At 42.8% G+C, this 21706-nt stretch overlaps 1 protein-coding gene across 1 annotated transcript in view; it reads left to right on the top strand.

Moving 5' to 3' along the window:
- Nucleotides 1–15787, top strand: part of kif21b (kinesin family member 21B) — an 85187-nt gene extending 69400 nt beyond the window's left edge. Inside the window, exons 27-33 of the mRNA XM_072451534.1 lie at nt 720–856; nt 967–1147; nt 1341–1505; nt 2556–2673; nt 5248–5418; nt 11829–12028; nt 15624–15787. Coding sequence (XP_072307635.1) covers nt 720–856; nt 967–1147; nt 1341–1505; nt 2556–2673; nt 5248–5418; nt 11829–12028; nt 15624–15672 — 1021 coding nt within the window. The 3' untranslated portion in view covers nt 15673–15787. The remainder of the gene's footprint in view (nt 1–719; nt 857–966; nt 1148–1340; nt 1506–2555; nt 2674–5247; nt 5419–11828; nt 12029–15623) is intronic.
- Nucleotides 15788–21706: the final 5919 nt, after the last annotated feature.

Here is a 21706-nt window from a genome sequence, read left to right as displayed (position 1 = left end):
TAATCTGTCCTCTAATGGAGTAATCTGTCCTCTAAGGGGGAGTAATCTTTCCTCTAAGGGGGAGTGATCTGTCCTCCAAGGGGGAGTGATCTGTCCTCCAAGGGGGAGTGATCTGTCCTCTAAGGGGGAGTGATCTGTCCTCTAAGGGGGAGTGAGCTGTCCTCTAAGGGGGAGTGAGCTGTCCTCTAAGGGGGAGTGAGCTGTCCTCTAAGGGAGTGATCTGTCCTCTAAGGGGGAGTGATCTGTCCTCTAAGGGAGTAATCTGTCCTCTAATGGAGTAATCTGTCCTCTAAGGGGGAGTGATCTGTCCTCTAAGGGGGAGTGATCTGTCCTCTAAGGGGGAGTGATCTGTCCTCCAAGGGGGAGTGATCTGTCCTCTAAGGGGGAGTGATCTGTCCTCCAAGGGGGAGTGATCTGTCCTCCAAGGGGGAGTGATCTGTCCTCTAAGGAAGTGATCGGTCTTCTAAGGGGAGTGATCGGTCTTCTAAGGGGAGTGATCGGTCTTCTAAGGGGAGTGATCGGTCTTCTAAGGGGGAGTGATCTGTCCTCTAAGGAAGTGATCAGTCCTGTAAGGGAAGTGATTGGTCTTCTAAGGGGAGTGATTGTCCTCTCGGGGGAGTGATCGTCCTCTCGGGGGAGTGATCGTCCTCTCGGGGGAGTGATCGTCCTCTAAGGGAAGGAGGCTTCTGTTGTGTCTAACATACGGTCATGATCTTCAGGGGAGTGATCAGTCCTCTCGGGGGAGTGAAGGGAACCAGGACGGCCCCTCTGCAGTGTGTGTCCGTGGCGGAGGGACACTCCAAACCCGTGCTGTGCGTCGACGCCACCGACCAGCTGCTCTTCACCGGCTCCAAAGGTACCGGACACGCCCAACGACCACTCCTGCCCAGGATTCCGCTCAGGCCCTGAGAACAGGACGATAAACCGAGCCCTTTTTTAAATGAACACTGCTGTTTTTCTCTCCAGACCGAACATGTAAGATGTGGGACCTGAGCACCGGGCAGGAGGTGGCGACTCTGAAGGGGCATCCCAACAACGTGGTGTCCGTGAAGTACTGCCCCTCCTCGAGGCTGCTCTTCTCCGTCTCCTCCTCCTACATCAAGGTCTGGGACATCAGGGACGCCAACAAGTGTGTGCGCACCCTCACGTGAGTTCAAACCAATTAAACTACATTTACACACAAAGATTCTAGATTAGATTGTTGAACATGAGGCCGAGTACAGATGAACCAGCTGAGAAAGCACCATCAGAACCAGTGAATCGCCCACGGCTACAGGGCTTGAAATGTGTAGGACTTGTTATCGTCGCACAAATACAAAAATACCTTTTCCTCCCCTCAGTTCTTCAGGTCAGGTTGTCAGCGGCGACGCATGTGCCGGGACCACGACTCGCACCATCACGTTTGCTCAGGGCGAGTGCCAGATCAACCAGATCTACCTGAACCCGTCTGGATCCGTGCTGTACGCAGCCGCGGGCAACACCGTGCGCATGTGGGACCTCAACAGGTAACGTCCCAAAGTCAAACACTGTGCGCATGTGGGACCTCAACAGGTAACGTCCCAAAGTCAAACACTGTGCACATGTGGGACCTCAACAGGTAACGTCCCAAAGTCAAACACTGTGCGCATGTGGGACCTCAACAGGTAACGTCCCAAAGTCAAACACTGTGCACATGTGGGACCTCAACAGGTAACGTCCCAAAGTCAAACACTGTGCACATGTGGGACCTCAACAGGTAACGTCCCAAAGTCAAACACTGTGCACATGTGGGACCTCAACAGGTAACGTCCCAAAGTCAAACACTGTGCACATGTGGGACCTCAACAGGTAACGTCCCAAAGTCAAACACTGTGCACATGTGGGACCTCAACAGGTAACGTCCCAAAGTCAAACACTGTGCACATGTGGGACCTCAACAGGTAACGTCCCAAAGTCAAACACTGTGCGCATGTGGGATATGTGTGTATAATATATATATTCTATACTGGACATACAGTATGTTGCACACATATACATACACACATACACATATACACATATACACATACACACATACACACACTGCTTGCCCAGGAGCTCAGGTGACTATAACGAGGTCTCAGAACGCCCTCGTGTTGTTTGTCTCGAGGCAGAACTGAGTTGTATAAAAAGATTTATTTTTGCTGTACATTTTTCATGGAAGGAAAACTGCAAACTGAGATTGTGTTTAACAATCTGGTCTCACTAAACTGTCAATATCTTGTTATGTTATTGTTATAGAGTTGTACTTTTTATACATTTTTCCTGCTCGATGTGTGAACTGACCCTAAATGTGTGTGTGTGTGTGTGTGTACATGTGTACATAAATAGTTGTGTTGTGTGTAGATAAATCACTGTTGTGTTGTGTTGTGTGTAGATAAATCACTGTTGTGTTGTGTTGTGTGTAGATAAATCACTGTTGTGTTGTGTTGTGTGTAGATAAATCACTGTTGTGTTGTGTTGTGTGTAGATAAATCACTGTTGTGTTGTGTTGTGTGTAGATAAATCACTGTTGTGTTGTGTTGTGTTGTGTGTAGGATGTGCGCTATGGGGAAGCTGATGGGACACATCGGCTCAGTCATGTGTCTCACTGTGGGACAATCTGTGCTCGGGAAGGACCAGGTCATCACCGGCTCCAAGGACCACTATGTGAAGGTACAAATATATACTCCTACTGCAGTACTTTACAAGGACCACTACGTGAAGGTACAAATATATACTCCTACTGCAGTACTTTACAAGGACCACTACGTGAAGGTACAAATATATACTCCTACTGCAGTACTTTACAAGGACCACTACGTGAAGGTACAAATATATACTCCTACTGCAGTACTTTACAAGGACCACTACGTGAAGGTACAAATATATACTCCTACTGCAGTACTTTACAAGGACCACTACGTGAAGGTACAAATATATACTCCTACTGCAGTACTTTACAAGGACCACTACGTGAAGGTACAAATATATACTCCTACTGCAGTACTTTACAAGGACCACTACGTGGAGGTACAAATATATACTCCTACTGCAGTACTTTACAAGGACCACTATGTAAAGGTACAAATATATACTCCTACTGCAGTACTTTACAAGGACCACTATGTGAAGGTACAAATATATACTCCTACTGCAGTACTTTACAAGGACCACTACGTGAAGGTACAAATATATACTCCTACTGCAGTACTTTACAAGGATCACTACATGAAGGTACAAATATATACTCCTACTGCAGTACTTTACAAGGACCACTACGTGAAGGTACAAATATATACTCCTACTGCAGTACTTTACAAGGACCACTACATGAAGGTACAAATATATACTCCTTCTGCAGTACTTTACAAGGACCACTACGTGGAGGTACAAATATATACTTCTACTGCAGTACTTTACAAGGACCACTATGTAAAGGTACAAATATATACTCCTACTGCAGTACTTTACAAGGACCACTATGTGAAGGTACAAATATATACTCCTACTGCAGTACTTTACAAGGACCACTACGTGAAGGTACAAATATATACTCCTACTGCAGTACTTTACAAGGATCACTACATGAAGGTACAAATATATACTCCTACTGCAGTACTTTACAAGGATCACTACATGAAGGTACAAATATATACTCCTACTGCAGTACTTTACAAGGACCACTACGTGAAGGTACAAATATATACTCCTACTGCAGTACTTTACAAGGACCACTACGTGAAGGTACAAATATATACTCCTACTGCAGTACTTTACAAGGACCACTATGTAAAGGTACAAATATATACTCCTACTGCAGTACTTTACAAGGACCACTATGTGAAGGTACAAATATATACTCCTACTGCAGTACTTTACAAGGACCACTACGTGAAGGTACAAATATATACTCCTACTGCAGTACTTTACAAGGATCACTACATGAAGGTACAAATATATACTCCTACTGCAGTACTTTACAAGGACCACTACGTGAAGGTACAAATATATACTCCTACTGCAGTACTTTACAAGGACCACTACGTGAAGGTACAAATACTCCTACTGCAGTACTTCACAAGGACCACGACGTAAAGGTACGCATATATACTCCTACTGCAGTACTTTACAAGGACCACTACGTAAAGGTACGCGTATATATTCCTACTGCAGTACTTTACAAGGACCACTACGTCAAGGTACAAATATATACTCCTACTGCAGTACTTTACAAGGACCACTACGTCAAGGTACAAATACTCCTACTGCAGTACTTCACAAGGACCACGACGTAAAGGTACGCGTATATACTCCCACTGCAGTACTTTACAAGGACCACTACATGAAGGTACAAATACATACTCCTACTGCAGTACTTTACAAGGATCACTACATGAAGGTACAAATATCTACTCCTACTGCAGTATTTTATAGGGACCACAGTTATACTTATACTGCTTACGAGGAAAAAAGAAAGGCAAAAAATACCACACAATCTCAAAAACATTGAATATTTCTGCAGAATCCACGAGCGACGCACAAAACTCTGTGATTCTGAGGCGAGAGGAGTTTGAGTTTGTTCTAAATGACAAATGAACTTGTCACAGACATAAACACATCTGATTGCACGTTACATTTGGGGTTTGGCTTGAGGCTCGGCGGGGGGCGGGGTCAACGTTCCCAATTTCAGTTACAGATTGAGCGTCATTTTGAGAAACCAAGATATAAAAAGTCTCTGCTGAGGCTTTATTTCTCAGAACCTCTTGTTTTCCTTCGTCTCGCACCTTATTGTCAGTGTTTTTGTCCCCGCTGAGCCTCAATTCAACGTGTGGGGCCAACTTTAGCTCCTCGGGTTCTGCAGCTTCACTTTGTGTCTTTAATGGTGGTTTCTGGCTCGGTGAAAGTCATTTTGGGTCATTTCAGGTGTGAGGTTTCAGGGTGAGATTGTTTGGAGCCGTGGGAAATTATGCGCAGGTCATGAAGATGTAATTAATCAAGTTTTAATTGAGATTCAGTTTCTTTATCTCAGTAATCTACAGTAAAAGTCTGTGGTTTGGAGCAGAGTTCAGAGTTTCGAGGAAGAACTATTACTTTTTTCATGTGATAAATGGCACTGAATATGAAAGCCCTTTTTTAAAATGAGACATAATACAATTGAAATTCGTGAGCTCCATGTAAAAGTTTGTCTTAATATCTGTAGGATTATAATGGCTCCGTTCACTAACGTGTTTCCCGTTCTGGCCTCAGGTGTTCGACGTGGCAGAGGGAACTCTGGGAAATGTAGGCCCGGCCCACAACTTTGAGCCCCCTCACTACGACGGGATCGAGTGCCTCTCTGTCCAGGGGGACGTCCTGTTCAGCGGCTCCAGGGACAACGGCATCAAGAAGTGGGACCTGGACCAACAGGAACTGACTCAGGTGGGTTTAGACCGAGGGAGGACCTGGTTTAGGCCTGGTTTAGGCCTGGTTTAGACCTGGTTTAGACCTGGTTTAGACCTGGTTTAGACCTGGTTTAGGCCGAGGGCGGACCTGGTTTAGACCTGGTTTAGACCAAGGAAGGACCTGGTTTAGACCTGGTTTAGGCCGAGGGAGGACCTGGTTTAGACCTGGTTTAGGCCGAGGGAGGACCTGGTTTAGACCTGGTTTAGGCCGAGGGAACCCCTGGTTTAGACCTGGTTTAGACCTGGTTTAGGCCGAGGGAGGACCTGGTTTAGACCTGGTTTAGGCCGAGGGAGGACCTGGTTTAGACCTGGTTTAGACCTGGTTTAGGCCGAGGGAGGACCTGGTTTAGACCTGGTTTAGGCCGAGGGAGGACCTGGTTTAGACCTGGTTTAGACTTGTCCAGCGACGCAGGGGTTTGTCCAACTGCTTAAAGAAAACCTTTTTGCTTTTGCTACGACACATCTATGAATCATTATTTTCACAATAAAACTAGTCTTCTCCATCTATCACCATTTGATATTTGGACCAATGGTGTTTGAAGGGTCAACGTTTTAGACAATTGACCGATAATTTCCACACAAAATAATTATGTATTTACCGGTATTTTATTTGTATTTATTTTATACTAGTCTGATAAAGCTCAAGATCATTTTAAATCTGTTCAGAAAAGGTCAACATTATTATTTTTTGTACGCCTGGATGCACTGGTTATGCAGCACAATGTCCCGCAAATATTTTACATATTTTGTCATTTCTTGCTTGTGAATCTTGCTCACCCACAATGGCAGTAAAACACCTTCTGATTCTGAAACTACCACTAATGTTTTATTTATGTCATGCACAGGCTCTGGAACTCATCCCATTGGCAGATAATATTGTCCAAAAAAACCCCACAAATGATTTCATGTTTATTTTGTTATTTAAATGATCTGAATTGAAGCCATTTTAACTCTCTGTGGACTGTATTCCTTGTGTCGGCCTCCGGAACATTCCTCTGATCACTTATAGCCTTCACTTTCATGTACGTTCATGCTGTAGGGGTCAACGCTCTCCCCTGTGCAGTGTGTGTGTTCATTATGTGCATATTAATGAACCGTGTGGGCGATGTAACCTGCTCATTTACATCCATATTTAAATACACGATAAGCTGCACTTACCCCACATCCGCTGCTCTGAAATATTGATACACTGCTCTCTGGATGTTTAGTTTGTTTTCTTACTTTGTCGGTAAAAAAAAAGCCCCGGGGTCGGTTGAGATTGTGTCTAAATCAGCAGCGTCTGAAACATTCCCGCCGTCCAACCAAGTCCCTCAAATCCATTTCGCATTCTGGTGTAAAGCAGGACTAAATCGTGACAAAACCAGGACTAAATAGTGACAAAACCAGGACTAAATCATGACAAAACCAGGACTAAATAGTGACAAAACCAGGACTAAATCATGACAAAACCAGGACTAAATTGTGAAAAATCAGGAATAAATCGTGACAAAAACAAGGACTAAATCGTGACAAAACCAGGACTAAATCTTGTCAAAACCAGGACTAAATTGGGACTAAATTAGAACTAAAACAGGACTAAAACAGGACTAAATTGGGACTAGATCAGGATAAAACCAGGACTAAACCAGGACTAAACCAGGACTAGACCAGGACTAGACCAGGACTAGACCAGGACTAGACCAGGACTAGATCAGGACTAGACCAGGACTAGACCAGGACTAGACCAGGACTAGACCAGGACTAGATCAGGACTAGACCAGGACTAGACCAGGACTAGACCAGGACTAGATCAGGACTAGATCAGGACTAGACCAGGACTAGACCAGGACTAGACCAGGACTAGACCAGGACTAGACCAGGACTAGACCAGGACTAGACCAGGACTAGACCAGGACTAGACCAGGACTAGATCAGGACTAGATCAGGACTAGATCAGGACTAAAACAGGACTAAAATAGGAATAAACGAGGTCTGAATCCAAGGTCTGAATCTGAGACTTTACAAACTAAAGCAGAACAGTCCAACAAAAAACTAAGCCAAGTACTATATAAGGTCTAAACTCAAAAAATCAAAAGATGTGACTAAACGAGGACCAAACGAGGCGCACATCAGGACTAAAATAGGCTAAACACACCCTTATTCTTCATTCCAATGCTTGAAACCAAATCAGGACTAGAACTAAACCACAGGATAAAACCAGGTACAAGCCGTGTCCAAACTAGTCACAACAAAGACCGGAATTCCAACCTAAACCACGGCAAAACAAGATTATTTTCAAATCACAATTCGCACACAAATTAATTTAAAGATTCTTTCCGTGGGCTCGGTTAATTCAAAGCATGTCTCCTTTTGTTTTCAGGGCACAGCCTGAGCATTAGCCCCGTCAAACCGCCACGTAGCGTCTTTAGCCTCTGTTCTTGTGTAATTGGATGGTTGCCGGGGGTAAACACAGCGCTACAGAATCTCCCTGCGCTTGTGCATAATGTGTACCTCCAGGGGGCAGCGAGGAGCGCCTCATTTATGCATCTACATTACAGATTCCCAGCACCATAAACTGCTGAGTCCAAATTTTGAGAAGTTTCACCACTTTCACTGGGTTAGGCTCCGGATCTCTGGGTGCAGTGTGCCTAGGGCTGGTCAGGGTAATCCTCAGTGCTATTTATACAGCCTATAACGCCCATGATGTCTATTTTAGTTCATTGTAAATTGGTTTCATAGTTTATAAGCTTTTTACATCTATTCAATGATACTCATGCCCAGGGGAAAAGGGGCGGGGCGGGGCTGCTGCTTTCACTGTCCCGCACTCTGGGTCCAAGAAAGAACAATTAAACTACAGATTTCACAGATTAAACTACTTCAAGATGTTTGCGGCTCCGTGCGCAAGGCCTCGATGAATGATTTAACGATTTAACGATTTAGCCGTTTGTCTCGCCGTCAATTATTAAAGACCCGAATTGTACAAATGAGCTTTCAAGGAAGACGTTTCATTGCTTTTTAGTATTAAATGGAGATCAAAAGTCTGTGTGTTTAATGTTCATGAAATCATTACTAAATTACCATTTTTATTTTGTTTCGGAAGATCGCGATCGATCAAGTTCAAGGGAAAAAAATGGAATATATTTTTTTCCGTTAAACAAAACACCCAGTTTTAGTGAAACACGGGTCAGCTTTTTTCAACCAAATCCCACCTGACCTGCTGGAGGGTTCAAATGCATCTATTAGGGATGAACACACATGAAAATATAAACTCTATAATCAGACTTAGTTAAACAGAGCCACATGCTGCAGGCGTTTGACTTTTATGCCACACCCGGCCCCCACACCGGCCCCCACACCGGCCCCCACACCGGCCCCCACACCATCAGAATCTCTACGTTTTAACATAGACTATATGCTATACATTTCCATTTCTCATTAGTATTTTGACGGTTGGAAATTCTCGTGCCAAAATGTTATGGACAAAAATGGAAGCCAATAAAAAAAATGTGTGCCAAATACTTTTCGGTGCCACTTCCACACAAAGCGGAGAGAAAGTAATGAGCAGTTTTACTATGATGTGTTCTCAGTTTGTAGAGCCTTTTGCCCTCTAACCTTTTGGTGTACGGTTCAGTCCTCAGTATTGCATAAGTCAAATAGATATTAGTTAGAATTAAGTTAAATATAGTTGAGTGAAGAGAAGTCTTTTTACAGATGAGTGAATTTAGACCCATGAGTACACTTTGTCTCACTCTTAGTACGCTTCATCTCAGTTATTATTACTATGATATTTATGTACAAAATCCTCCAAATAAGATGTGTTTACTACATATAACATGTTGTCAGGACCCGAGCAGCAGCGTTCTGGATGTACTGCAGCTCGTTTGGAGAGGCCAGTGAGCAGGCCCTTACAGTACTACTACTAGTAGTAGTAGCAGCTAGTGGCTATGTCCCAAAGCTCTTTCCATGACCTGCATTTTAAAACGACTACAAAATATTCCATTAAATCTCTTTACAAAACCACCCAAAGCTATTATTGAATATTATGTTCACGGAGGTGGAATCTAAAATACTTTTGCAACTTTTCAACTAAACTAAATAAAATACTTTTGCAACTTTTCAACTAAACTGTCCAAAACCCACCAAAGAAGATGCACAATTTACTACAAATAAAGATAAAAATATACATTCAAACAATATTAAATTCGACTTTCTCTTCTACTCTGAAACCGTTTCAAGTGCTCCCGGAGACCCGCTGGTTGGGCCTCGCGAGGATGGATAAATGCTGTTTTCGACGTGAAGAGTTTAGAAAAGAGTCTCATAATATCCCAGTGTTTTCCGGAATACTTGTTGTTTTCTGTGGTTTGGACGTGTGAGGCGCATCTGTCCAGAGGCTGGTGCCAGGCCTCAGCTTGACTTTCTCTGTGGAGTTTGTTTATCTCTCATTAAACTCGGAAACATCTGGAGCCGCTGCTGTCGCTGTCCGTGGTGCTGATCAGAGACTCACTGCGACGCATTGGATTACTGTGGTTATTGTAGAGCTACAGACTCCGCCCCCTGCTGGTAGACTTATTAAAGACAGACAGAGCAAGCACTATTTCCATTCATAATCATATTTTTTTTACCCATTTGCATATGTTAAAACTTTGGCACTGTAGAAAAGAAAGTTAAAAGACACATTTACTTATAACCATATTGTATTTTGCTTCATTCTTGCTTGTTTCATTAATTCTGTTTCACGAGCTCTTGTACTTTACCTCAAAGAACACAATGTTCCCCAGACTGTGATGTCAGAAGTACAATTCTGGTTCAACTCAGTTTTTAAATCAATAAATCATCTCCAGAGTTGTTCATTTTTGTCTCAAATTGCGTTCATTACAACTGCACATTATCATGCCCCAGGCAGGTTGTTACATGGCTTTTTGTTGTATTTTCCTCTATGGTAATTCCCCCTCTGGCCAGTAGATGGCGTGCTAAACCTAAATCACTACAGTGAGCGCTGCTGATGCAAAGTTACGTACGTTTTCTATACTTTGGCATTATTTTAAGCTCTAAAACACACGTAACTTTCTCTCAGCCAGGCGTTCCCACATCAGGATTTGTGTTAGCCACGCCGTCTACTGGCAGCAGAGGTAATTACCATGGGGAAATACACAAAAGCTAGCTTGCCCCGACATAAGTAGAGGCTTAAAGTACTACTCAAACAGTTCTAAGATTTATAAAAGTGTTATTTTCTTATTTCACTCCATTTTAGATCAACAGCAAAAATATTCCATAATCGCTCTTTATAAAACAGCCCACAGCTTTTACTGAAAAGCTCTACCATTTTGTATTTGTGGAGGCGGAATTGAAAATGTCACTTTTTCTCTAAACCGCTAATTTTCAAAAAGCTTGTTATCTCTGAACTGCATAATTTACCATATTTAACGTTGAAAATACCTTTACAAACACATTAAAGGCCACAGTTGTGAATGAAATGTCACAACATTATATATGAGTATTGGCATTTACATAGAGAAGAGAAGAGAATAAATCATACTTTTTTATCCTTAAAGGTGCATTATGTTCCAGAGTGTGACATCAAACTTATCAAGCTTGCATTTATTCAACTGCTCTCCACAGATCTGACCCGTAACTTACCACCTGCTTGTCTCCATGGAGACAAGTAGGTGGAAAGTTACACTGCACACCTTTAAATTTGTATTCTTTTGTATAGTTTATTGTTAACTGAATTCTCCTGGTGATTATGTGTCAGTGAATTTAGTATTTTAAAAAAAGGTAAAGTTAAGTAAACCACTCTCAGCCTTTTCTGCTTTTATGACGGCAATTAAATGTTTTTCACGTGTCAGCAACATAAAACGAGTAATTAATGTCACCGGCGCCTAAAGAAAGGGAGAAACAAAACAGAATTAATAGACTTTTTATTCCTCCATCTGTGTCCAAACCAGGATTTTTAAAGAATTAAGAGCAATTATTTGTATTTACATTTTCCCCTAAAAAAAAACCCTTTATTTCCAAAGTCTAAATTACACTTTAAAAGGCAGTGAATCCAAACATATTAGAGTTACCGTATTTTCCGGACTATAAGTGGCACCTTTTTTCATAGTTTTGGCCGGGGTGTGACTTATACTTATATACTTATACTCCGGAGCGACTTATGTGATATTATTTGTTATTTTCACACTTGCAACTGCATTTCATCCTCCAGTGCAACTTATATATGTTTTTTTCTTCTCTATTATGCATTTTTTGGCTGATGTGACTTATTATCTGGAAAATACGGTAGTTATTTTGGGAAAAGCCACATAATAACAAAGGAAACAAAGTTAGGTCGTATCCTTGAGGAGTTTAGCCAAAATGACTCACTTTTATTCACAATTCTCTCTCAATATTTCCTCTTTGTGTCCACAGCAAATCCCCAACGCTCACAAGGACTGGGTGTGTGCGCTGGCGCTGGTGCCGGGGCGCCCCCTGCTGCTCAGCGCCTGCCGCGGCGGGATGCTCAAAGTGTGGAACGTGGACAACTTCAGCCCCATCGGAGAGGTCAAAGGCCACGACAGCCCCATCAACGCCATCTGCGCCAACGCCAAGCACATCTTCACCGCCGCCAGGTGAGGAAAGCGCTTGACCCTGCCGCAGGGAACGTGACGGGCGCAATGCCAAAGCAAAGGAAATGATGTGGAGTTAAAGGCTGCAAAGTTATTACGATGAAAGGAACTTGGGTTTATTTATACTCTGAAAACCACACGTTGCTTGGTAGAAGTCGCTCATCAGGAGTTGGTCTTGGCGCTCCATCTACTGGCGGCAGAGGGAATTACAAATTGGATGATAGAAATGCTCAGAACAAGTCGGACGATAATTTCTGGACTCAAAAACAGTTCTAGACGTTGAAGCTTTACCTATGATGTCACAGAGCTGGGCAATTTGAAACTGAATGTTTTGTGAGGCTCAAAGGGCTCAACAGGATCAAATAAGCAAAAAAGAAGCGAAAAACGACTCCAGATATGATTTTGATAAGAGAACAATATAATATGGTTAAAAAATGATTATTTAAAAAACGTTTAAACTAACTATATTTTTTGCAGATATTGTTGTACATTTGACGGGAAACGCAGTAGCGCTCAGTTTTTAAAAAGTGAACCGTAACTTTTCTGGAGGGGGAATCACCCGTCTCCATGGAGATGTTCTTACTTTGCCCGGAATGTTCCACAAGCGTTTAACATTTATATCCTGCATTTTGTTTCATTCTTTTGTTTGTTGAAAAATCCCTGACTGTGAGCGGTGTCGCCTCTCCACAGATCAAACCTGTAACTTGGCCTGGTGGCCCTGCAGACTTGTCTCTAAAGGGATTAACGGGGGGATGTTCCATAGCATCTCCATGGAGACGAGCAGGTGGCAAACGTTACACGCCTTTACTGAGAAAATGGGAGGAAATTTTAGATTTTGGTCAAAATTACCCGGACGATTTTCTAACTTTTAAAAGAAATGACTCATAATCTATTGTTCAATATTATGTAAAAATATAGTTTATTTGCTCGTGCCGGATTTATCAATACATTATCCATAACTAATGTAACTTTATGATCACTATACGTATTCCGGCCTTTGTAAAGCATGAATAAAGACCCAGACTTTAATGTTACTAAGCCTGAATCATGCTTAATTAACTATTTGATCATTATGAATTAAGTCTTTGTTCATGCTTTGTTAAGGCAAAAGAAGGTGGAGTTATTACAAAGTGGAACACGGTAAACTTTTGCAAACACTGGTCAGTCTGTCACCTATAAATGCACCTAAAGAACAAACACAGGTGTATTTTAAGCCTTTTATTTCCTGAGTGGGTTTATTTCCGGAGGATTGTGGGTTTATTTCTCCGACAGAGAAAACTGAGGCTTATTCTCCTCGAGCGGCTGTAGAAATCCCCTCAGATCACTCACTTCCCTTTTTCTCTGCGAACCGAGATTTAAACTATTACAGACAGACACAGTTGGAGAAAAGACTGACCACGTTACAGCAGCAGTGGCGTTTGCGTGTTCTCCCTGTGTCTGCGAGGATTTTCCCCAACGACATTCTAAAACTTGTAAAGAAGACAAATCGTCCGACTGAGGCTTAGAGACACTGAAACGATGGAGGATGGGTCAAATGCACAGAGGAACTTCACATCAGGTCAATGCTTTTTAACCCCTTGATGAAGAGTGTCGGGGACAGCACTGTACCTTGAGGGACGAAGTGTTGGGATGTGGGCGGGGGAACTCAAACGTGCAGGAATCAACCCCACCTCTACACAGATCTGCGACTGGACCAGGGGTGGGCAAACTACGGATTTTGGCCCTCGGAGGAAAATAATTGCCCCTGAACTAATGAGGAGGAAACTCTGAGCTGAAGTTGATTTTTGCTGAATACATCGTCTTTGCACGGTGGCAAATGCGGTTAGCGCTCTTGCCTCCCAAGAAGGAGATCATGGGTTCGATTCCTGGACCAGACCAACATCACATGATCTCTCTGGGTGGAGTTTGCATGTTCTCCCCGTGTTACCGTGGGTTCTCTCCGGGTTCTCCGGCTTCCTCCCACTGTCCAAAGACATGTATGTGTCAGGCAAAATTGGTGACTCTAAATTGGCCCTAGTGAATGAATGTGAGAGTGAACTGTCTGTAATGTCTATGTCTCTGTGTTGGCCCTGCGACAAGTTGGCCACTGTCCAGGGTGTACCCCGCCTAAGGCCCGAAGTCACTGGGATAGGCTCCAGTCACCCGCGACCCCGAAAGGGAACAAGCGGTAGAAAATGGATGGATGGATGGACATCGTCTTTAACTTTCTCTCCTCTCTTTCTCCTGTGCGCTCCTCCTTCACCCCTCCTCTCTCTTCCCCCTCTTCGCCTCCTCTCTCTCTCTCTCTCTCTCTCTCTCTCTCTCTCTCTCTCTCTCTCTCTCTCTCTCTCTCTCTCTTTCTCTTTCTCTTTCTCTTTCTCTTTCTCTTTCTCTTCTCCTCCTCCTCCTCCTCTTCAGCGACTGCCGGGTGAAGCTCTGGACATATGAGCCCGGTTTAACCCCTTGTTTGCCGCGGAGGGTTCTGGCCATCAAGGGTCGGGCCACGAGCCTGCCCTGAACCCTGACTTCTCCTCCTCTGGTACTGCTGCTCCTCCTTTCCCTGCTTTTACTCCCCCTTTTTCTTTCTTTTTCTCCCCCTCATTAACATCTGATTTTTCTCATTTTTACAGCTCTATAATTTGAATGATTTGGCCTGTTTTTAAAGCTACAACCTGCTTGATTTGTCGGGTTATTCCCCTGCTCCGGGCGAGAGACACGTTCACGCCGCCGCTCGTTACAGTCGATCCCGATTCCTGTTATTTTTTTATGTTTTAATCACACTTTCCAGATGAAGTGTTAAACCTCACGTTCTCTGCACTTGGCGTGTCTTTTTACTGTAGAAATTGAGAACCGTGTGACCAGTGTGTTCAGACTGCAGTCGCTTTGCGAAAATGTGTCCTGTTTTCTGATTATTCGCTCCAGATTTAGTCATTTTAATCATCTTAAAGGTCCAGAAGAGCGACGATAATCAGATTTTGGTGCGTTTAAACGAGCGGCAGCGTGAACGTGGCCCTTGTTTAGCATGTTTATTGCATATATTTTTATTACCCTTCATATTTTGGTTATTCACATGTTTTCAGTTGCTTGAAGAAACTCACATTCCTCACTATGAACTCTAATGTTTGGAAATGTTTGAATATTTGTTTATGTCACAGAAAAACACTTTGGTTGGTTTGATGGATAAAGAATATTACCATTACAGCTTTTAATTTGATGCTTCGACCGTTTTCTTAAATTGTCATCCATTTTTATCTTTAGAACACATTTTTTCAGACGTTCTTTTCAAATAAAACACAATAATATTTTATCTTCACGAAACTAACAAAACCTCCAACGCCCCAAATCGCTCATTAAACGTATGAATTTTGGGGGATTTTTTACGTCAAACGTAGTCGATCTTATTGGATTTTCTTATAAATAAAGCAAACTACAATTTTACACATTATTCTAATTGTAATTCAAATGTAAAACACGCATTCATCGAGAAAAGATCGACACATGACGTTATTTGATCGAAACGGGTCCCACTTGGGCGTTTCGCGACCGTCCGTTTTTGAAGCGTTTTCCTCGTCTTTCCACCGACGCCGCGTTTATACATTTATCCCTTTCTCTTTTCCAGCGACAAGACGGTGAAGATCTGGCTGTCAAAGGTTTGGAGGAAAAGGTGACGACAACCGAAGCATTGAAACGCCGGCCGTCTCAAAAGATGGGATTACGGATTTCCGTGGCGACGTTCACATCCTTTACTGCCAATTTTCAAGTGCCATTGTTGCGTAAAAAAAAGAGACAAACTCGTACATTGTTGAGTTGTTGAAGGAAACGCACGGCCAAAGAAGTGTCCTTTGTTTATTTTTGAGCAACGAACAATCTTTTTTTTCTGTGGATTTCGTGCGGTTTTTTTGGTCAATACTGTATCGACTCGACGCTGTACATACGTTTTTTGAAGTACTTTTTCGCGATACTGTAAAGGACGACGTCGCGCATTTCAACCAAACTCTCTGAGCCAAATCCGGTTTTAGGATTTTTATTTAATTTATTTGTCGTCCCGCCTACCTCAGCGGTCGGAGGAATCACTTTTCCATGTGGCAAATGTTTTCGCGTTTTTCGACTCGGCCTATTATTAGGTACAGTCGAGATGTGAACAAGCGACGGATCAGAACTTTTAAATCGATGACATGACGTGAACGCAAGGTCAATGAATGAATGAAGGAATGAAAAGCAAGAATACTGCAGTGATAAGTATAATCATAAGAAGACACAGTACTAATTTATTCCTACAAATATTTTGTCACGGCAAAATGGGACAGGAAACAGGAAATGTACCGAAAATAAAATGGAGAAAATTATTCATAAGAGTAAATATAAAATATAATTTTTTTTACAAAATTATGGTGGTCAAAATTGAAATTGATATTAAGATTAAGTTTATTTCTTGATTTTATTCATACAACAATATCTAGACGATATTATGTCAATTCAACAGAAATGTCTTAAAATGTCTCTTTAAATGCGTTAGTTGTGGTTTAATCATCAGACAAACGTGAAAAATCTGTAAAATTAATCACAAAAAGGCAGATTTATGCCTTTATTTGAACGTTTACGAGATGCATTTTCAAATTTTCCTTTTTAATCATCCGTTCACATTCTTATCATAATAAACTCAACATTCAGATTTTTCATTCATGATTTAAGATACGTTTTTACTCATTGCCGTCGTATAATAGTTATAAAACATAAAAACACAAACTCTTTCATACATCATCATTTTCCACAAAATCAGACGACTCACATGGAGCAGTACTTTCCTAGTCTTATTTCAAGGCTGAAATATTATAGATAAATAAATATACAGCAAAAAAAAAGAGTGCCAAGTGAGAAAAAAGTTAAAAGTTCAGAATTCTCTCTCTTTTCCAAAGCCAGATCTGTCAGACATAATCCTGGTCCTTCTTTCTTAAAGTCGCTCGACGCTCATGAACGATCTGAGCAGAACAAACAACAAAGAGAAAAGAACAAAACCTTTTCCTGACGAGTGTCGCTCTCAGTGGTTAATTTTCTTTTCCAGTCACAGATCGTTTCGCAGTAGAAACACTTGAAGGACAAACCAACAAACGCACGTGAACAACGGGATTAACAGGTTTTAGTGCCGTCTAAATAAATACAACGTGAATGGAACTGAGTGTAAATGAAAGTATTAGAATGTGTGACTTTCCCCTCTGATGTTCAGCGTTAGAAAGTGTCTCTTTTAATGAGTTCCTCCAGCCACAATCTGCTCCGGGGCCAAAAGACTCAAACTGGGTCAAAGTAAGACCGGGATTTGACTGTCACAATCTGAATCTGACCCCGGCCTGACCCCAGCCTGACCCCGACCTGAAGTGTGAAATGTCCTGAAATGTGTGTTATGTTTGCACTTTCACAATAAGATGAATCAGACTCTGCTGCGGTGGCACAGTGAGTAAGTCTTTGCCTTCTAACCACAGAGTTTCCAGTTCAGGTTTAACAGAACCAGTGCACTCTCCTATAACCGGAACTAAACCTGGACTAAACAAGGACTAAATCAGGATAAGGTTTAAACCAGGTCTAAACTAGGACTAAACAAGAACTGAACCCAATTTAAACCAGCACTAAACCAACCTAGAACTAAACCAGGACGAATAAAGTGAAATTTATTGATTTAATATGACTAAACCAGGTCTAAACCAGGTCTAAAATGGGTCTGAACCAGGTCTAAACCAGGACTAAACCAGGTCTAATCCAGGTCTAAACCGGGTCTTGATGCTTGTATTTGGTTAGTTAGATATTTATATATTATATAGAACTGCTGTACCTAATAAAATGGCCAGTCATCGTCCACTTGTCATTTAATGTCATTTTCAGATTCAATCATTGTGATTTCTGTTTTACATTTTGCCAATCTCAGGTACAGACTGAAATGTTCTTATGTTTTGTACATTTTAAATCCCAGAATTGCCTTGTTTATGACATTTCACTTTGGTAGAAAATGGTACAAAGTTGTTGATATAGATTTTTTGTAAATATTGTGTAAAAAATGTGAGTCGAGCCAAAGCTGTATCTGGAGTGCACTGGGTTTGTCCATCATTGTGTGAGTGTGAGTGCTGCAAATGAAATGTACAAATGAAATGTACAAATGAAATGTACAAATGATGGGACACGTAATGATTTTGACCCGTCCTCCAGAGTCTGTCCCAATTATCAGCAGCCATGTTCAACAACAACACAACACCACCACAACAACAACAACAACAGCAACAATAACAACACGTACACGTTAAGTCTGTGCTTCAAAACAGGTGATTATTTCCACTAATGCAGCTGCCAGTCCAGTAATTTTTCTATTTAAGTGCATTTTTCTGAACTTCTTTGGCAGGAAATGTATCTTAAAAAGGAAATATGATTTAAAATATACTATAATATTTAAATAATCTGCAACACTTTATTATAAAAACCTTAATAAAGCACGAAAAGGTCCTAATTCATAATGATCAAGTAGTTTTATTAAGATTGATTCAGGCTGAGAAACTTGCTTGAATCATTCTTAATAAACCATTTGTTTCTTGTGAATTAGGACTTTGTTCATGCTTAATTAAGGCTAACGAAGGTGTAGTTATTTTAAAATGTAGCGGATCTAACAGGTTAAGTCATTCTATGTCATTTAAGTCGATTTATTAAACAAATATTCTTAATTATGCAACTTGCAACTCATCGTAACTTTCGCCGTGTAAAGCCAACAACAACAAGCTGTTTAGAAAAATGCAAAAATTGCTATAAAAGAACCCAAAATGTAAGATTGCATTTCAACACGCATTTTTCACTTACAAACTTTAAAGAGTCACATTAAACCTGTTGAATTTGCTTTGAGACAAATGTAGCGTAAAGAAAAAGTCATTTAAATTACCATATTTTCCGGAGTATAAGTCGCACCAACCAAAAAATGCATAAAAGAGAAGAAAAAAACATAAGTCGCACTGGAGTATGAAATGCTGTTGCAACAACAAATAATATCACATATAAGTCGCTCCGGAGTTTAAGTATAAAATTGAAAAAAGGTGCAACTTATAGTCCAGAGAATACGGTAAGTCTTTTCATTCTGCTTCATGCACATTCTCATTCAAACCAGGCTTACGTCACAAAAGTCCCGTGTGGACATGAAGTATCTGGTAATTTTGTAATTCTCTTTTACTGAACTTTCACAGGGTCAGCGCTTTGGTCCTTAAAAAACAAACAAAAAAACAACAATAATGAAAAAAATGAATAAATAAAGAATCTTCTGATCATCTTGAATCATTTGTAAATAACAAACGTCTCCTTCCACGATCCCCGATGTCCAGAAACCAAATATTTAATCTGCTTTTCAGGTTTATTTCTTGGTACGGACGCCATTTTGAGGGTTTTTCAAACGGGATTGTAACAGGATAAAAAATACACTTTAATTTCTACCTTAAGTCGTATTTTATTTATTGTACATCTTCTGCAAAGTCAAGAAGTCTCCCTCTCCAGAGCTCGACACCTTCCACCTTCCACCTCATGACATCATCAGGTGGTACGGACCAGAAGTACTCCTCTGTGTCCTTCGAGCTGCACCAGACTCATTCCTCAGGACGCGTGCAGCTACTGTGTTCGGCATGATTTGAGCCTCTGGCGTGTGCGTCCGAGCGCGCACTCTCCCGCCGTGTAGATGTGTACAGCCTTTTGTAAGTCGTGTACAGTCGTACGTGTAAATAATGTCAGGACATATTTAAGAACAAAATAAAACGGGTCAAAAGTTCAAACGTGTGCGTCGCTTTGTTTGTGATCGACAACCAACCCGACCACTAAACAACCGCCTGACCCAGACAACCCACCCGACCACTCCACAACCGCCTGAGCCAGACGACCAACCCGACCACTCCACAACCGCCCGACCCAGATGACCGACCCGACCACTCCACAACCGCCCGACCCAGATGACCGACCCGACCACTCCACAACCGCCTGACCCAGACAACCAACCCGACCACTCCACAACCGCCTGACCCAGACAACCAACCCGACCACCCCACAACCGCCTGACCCAGATGACCGACCCGACCACTCCACAACCGCCTGACCCAGACGACCGACCCGACCACTCCACAACCGCCTGACCCAGACGACCAACCCGATCACTCCACAACCGCCTGACCCAGATGACCGACCCGACCACCCCACAACCGCCTGACCCAGACAACCAACCCGACCACTCCACAACCGCCTGACCCAGATAACTCACCCGACCACCCCACAACCGCCTGACCCAGATGACCGACCCGACCACTCCACAACCGCCTGACCCAGACGACCGACTCGACCACTCCACAACCGCCTGACCCAGACGACCAACCCGATCACTCCACAACCGCCTGACCCAGATGACCGACCCGACCACCCCACAACCGCCTGACCCAGACAACCAACCCGACCACTCCACAACCGCCTGACCCAGATAACTCACCCGACCACTCTACAACCGCCTGACCCAGATGACCGACCCGACCACCCCACAACCGCCTGACCCAGACAACCCACACGACCACTCCACAACTGCCTGAGCCAGACGACCAACCCGACCACTCCACAACCACCTGACCCAGACAACCAACCCGATCACTCCACAACCGCCTGACCCAGACAACCAACCCGACCACACCACAACCGCCTGACCCAGATGACCACCCCACAACCGCCTGACCCAGACAACCAACCCGACCACACCACAACCGCCTGACCCAGAGAACCAACCCGACCACCCCACAACCGCCTGACCCAGACAACCAACCCGACCACCCCACAACCGCCTGACCCAGACAACCAACCCGACCACTCCACAACCGCCTGACCCAGATAACTCACCCGACCACTCCACAACCGCCTGACCCAGATAACTCACCCGACCACTCCACAACCGCCTGACCCAGACAACCAACCCGACCACTCCACAACCGCCTGACCCAGATAACTCACCCGACCACTCCACAACGCACGCACGCACGCACGCACACACACACACACACACACACACACACACACACACACACACACACACACACACACACACACACACAGAATTCATCATGTGTCTTCAGTCAGATGTTTGCTTAATAAAAAGGCGTAGTCTTTTACCTGAGCTTGAGCTTTCATCTTGGGAAATAAAACAGCTCTTGAGATTTCATTTTAATCCGGTTTCCAATTGAAAGCAGTTATTTTTCCATAAATAGCTGCTTTAGTGATTTTAAATTGCAATAGATGTGAATTTATTTAAAACAAAGCACTGAAGCCAGTTCTGACAAGAATTGTTATTGCCACTACCTACAACATGTACCCAACATGTACTCAACATGTACTCATCATGTACCCAACATGTACCCAACATGTACTCAACATGTACTCATCATGTACCCAACATGCACTCAACATGTACCCAGCATGTACCCAACATGTACCCAACATGCACTCAACATGTACCCAACATTTACCCAACATTTACTCAACATGTACTCAACATGTACCCAACATGCACTCAACATGTACCCAACATGTACCCAACATGTATCCAACATGTACCCAACATGTACCCAACATGTACTCAACATGTACTCAACATGTACTCAACATGTACTCAACATGTACCCAACAAGTACCCAACATGTACCCAACATGTACCCAACA

Source organism: Eucyclogobius newberryi, unplaced genomic scaffold, assembly GCF_026437365.1.
Source record: "Eucyclogobius newberryi isolate DKJ021-1_F unplaced genomic scaffold, fEucNew1.0.hap1 SCAF_19, whole genome shotgun sequence".
NCBI classification, from domain to species: domain Eukaryota; kingdom Metazoa; phylum Chordata; class Actinopteri; order Gobiiformes; family Gobiidae; genus Eucyclogobius; species Eucyclogobius newberryi.
This window is presented reverse-complemented; position numbering and strand designations above follow the sequence as displayed.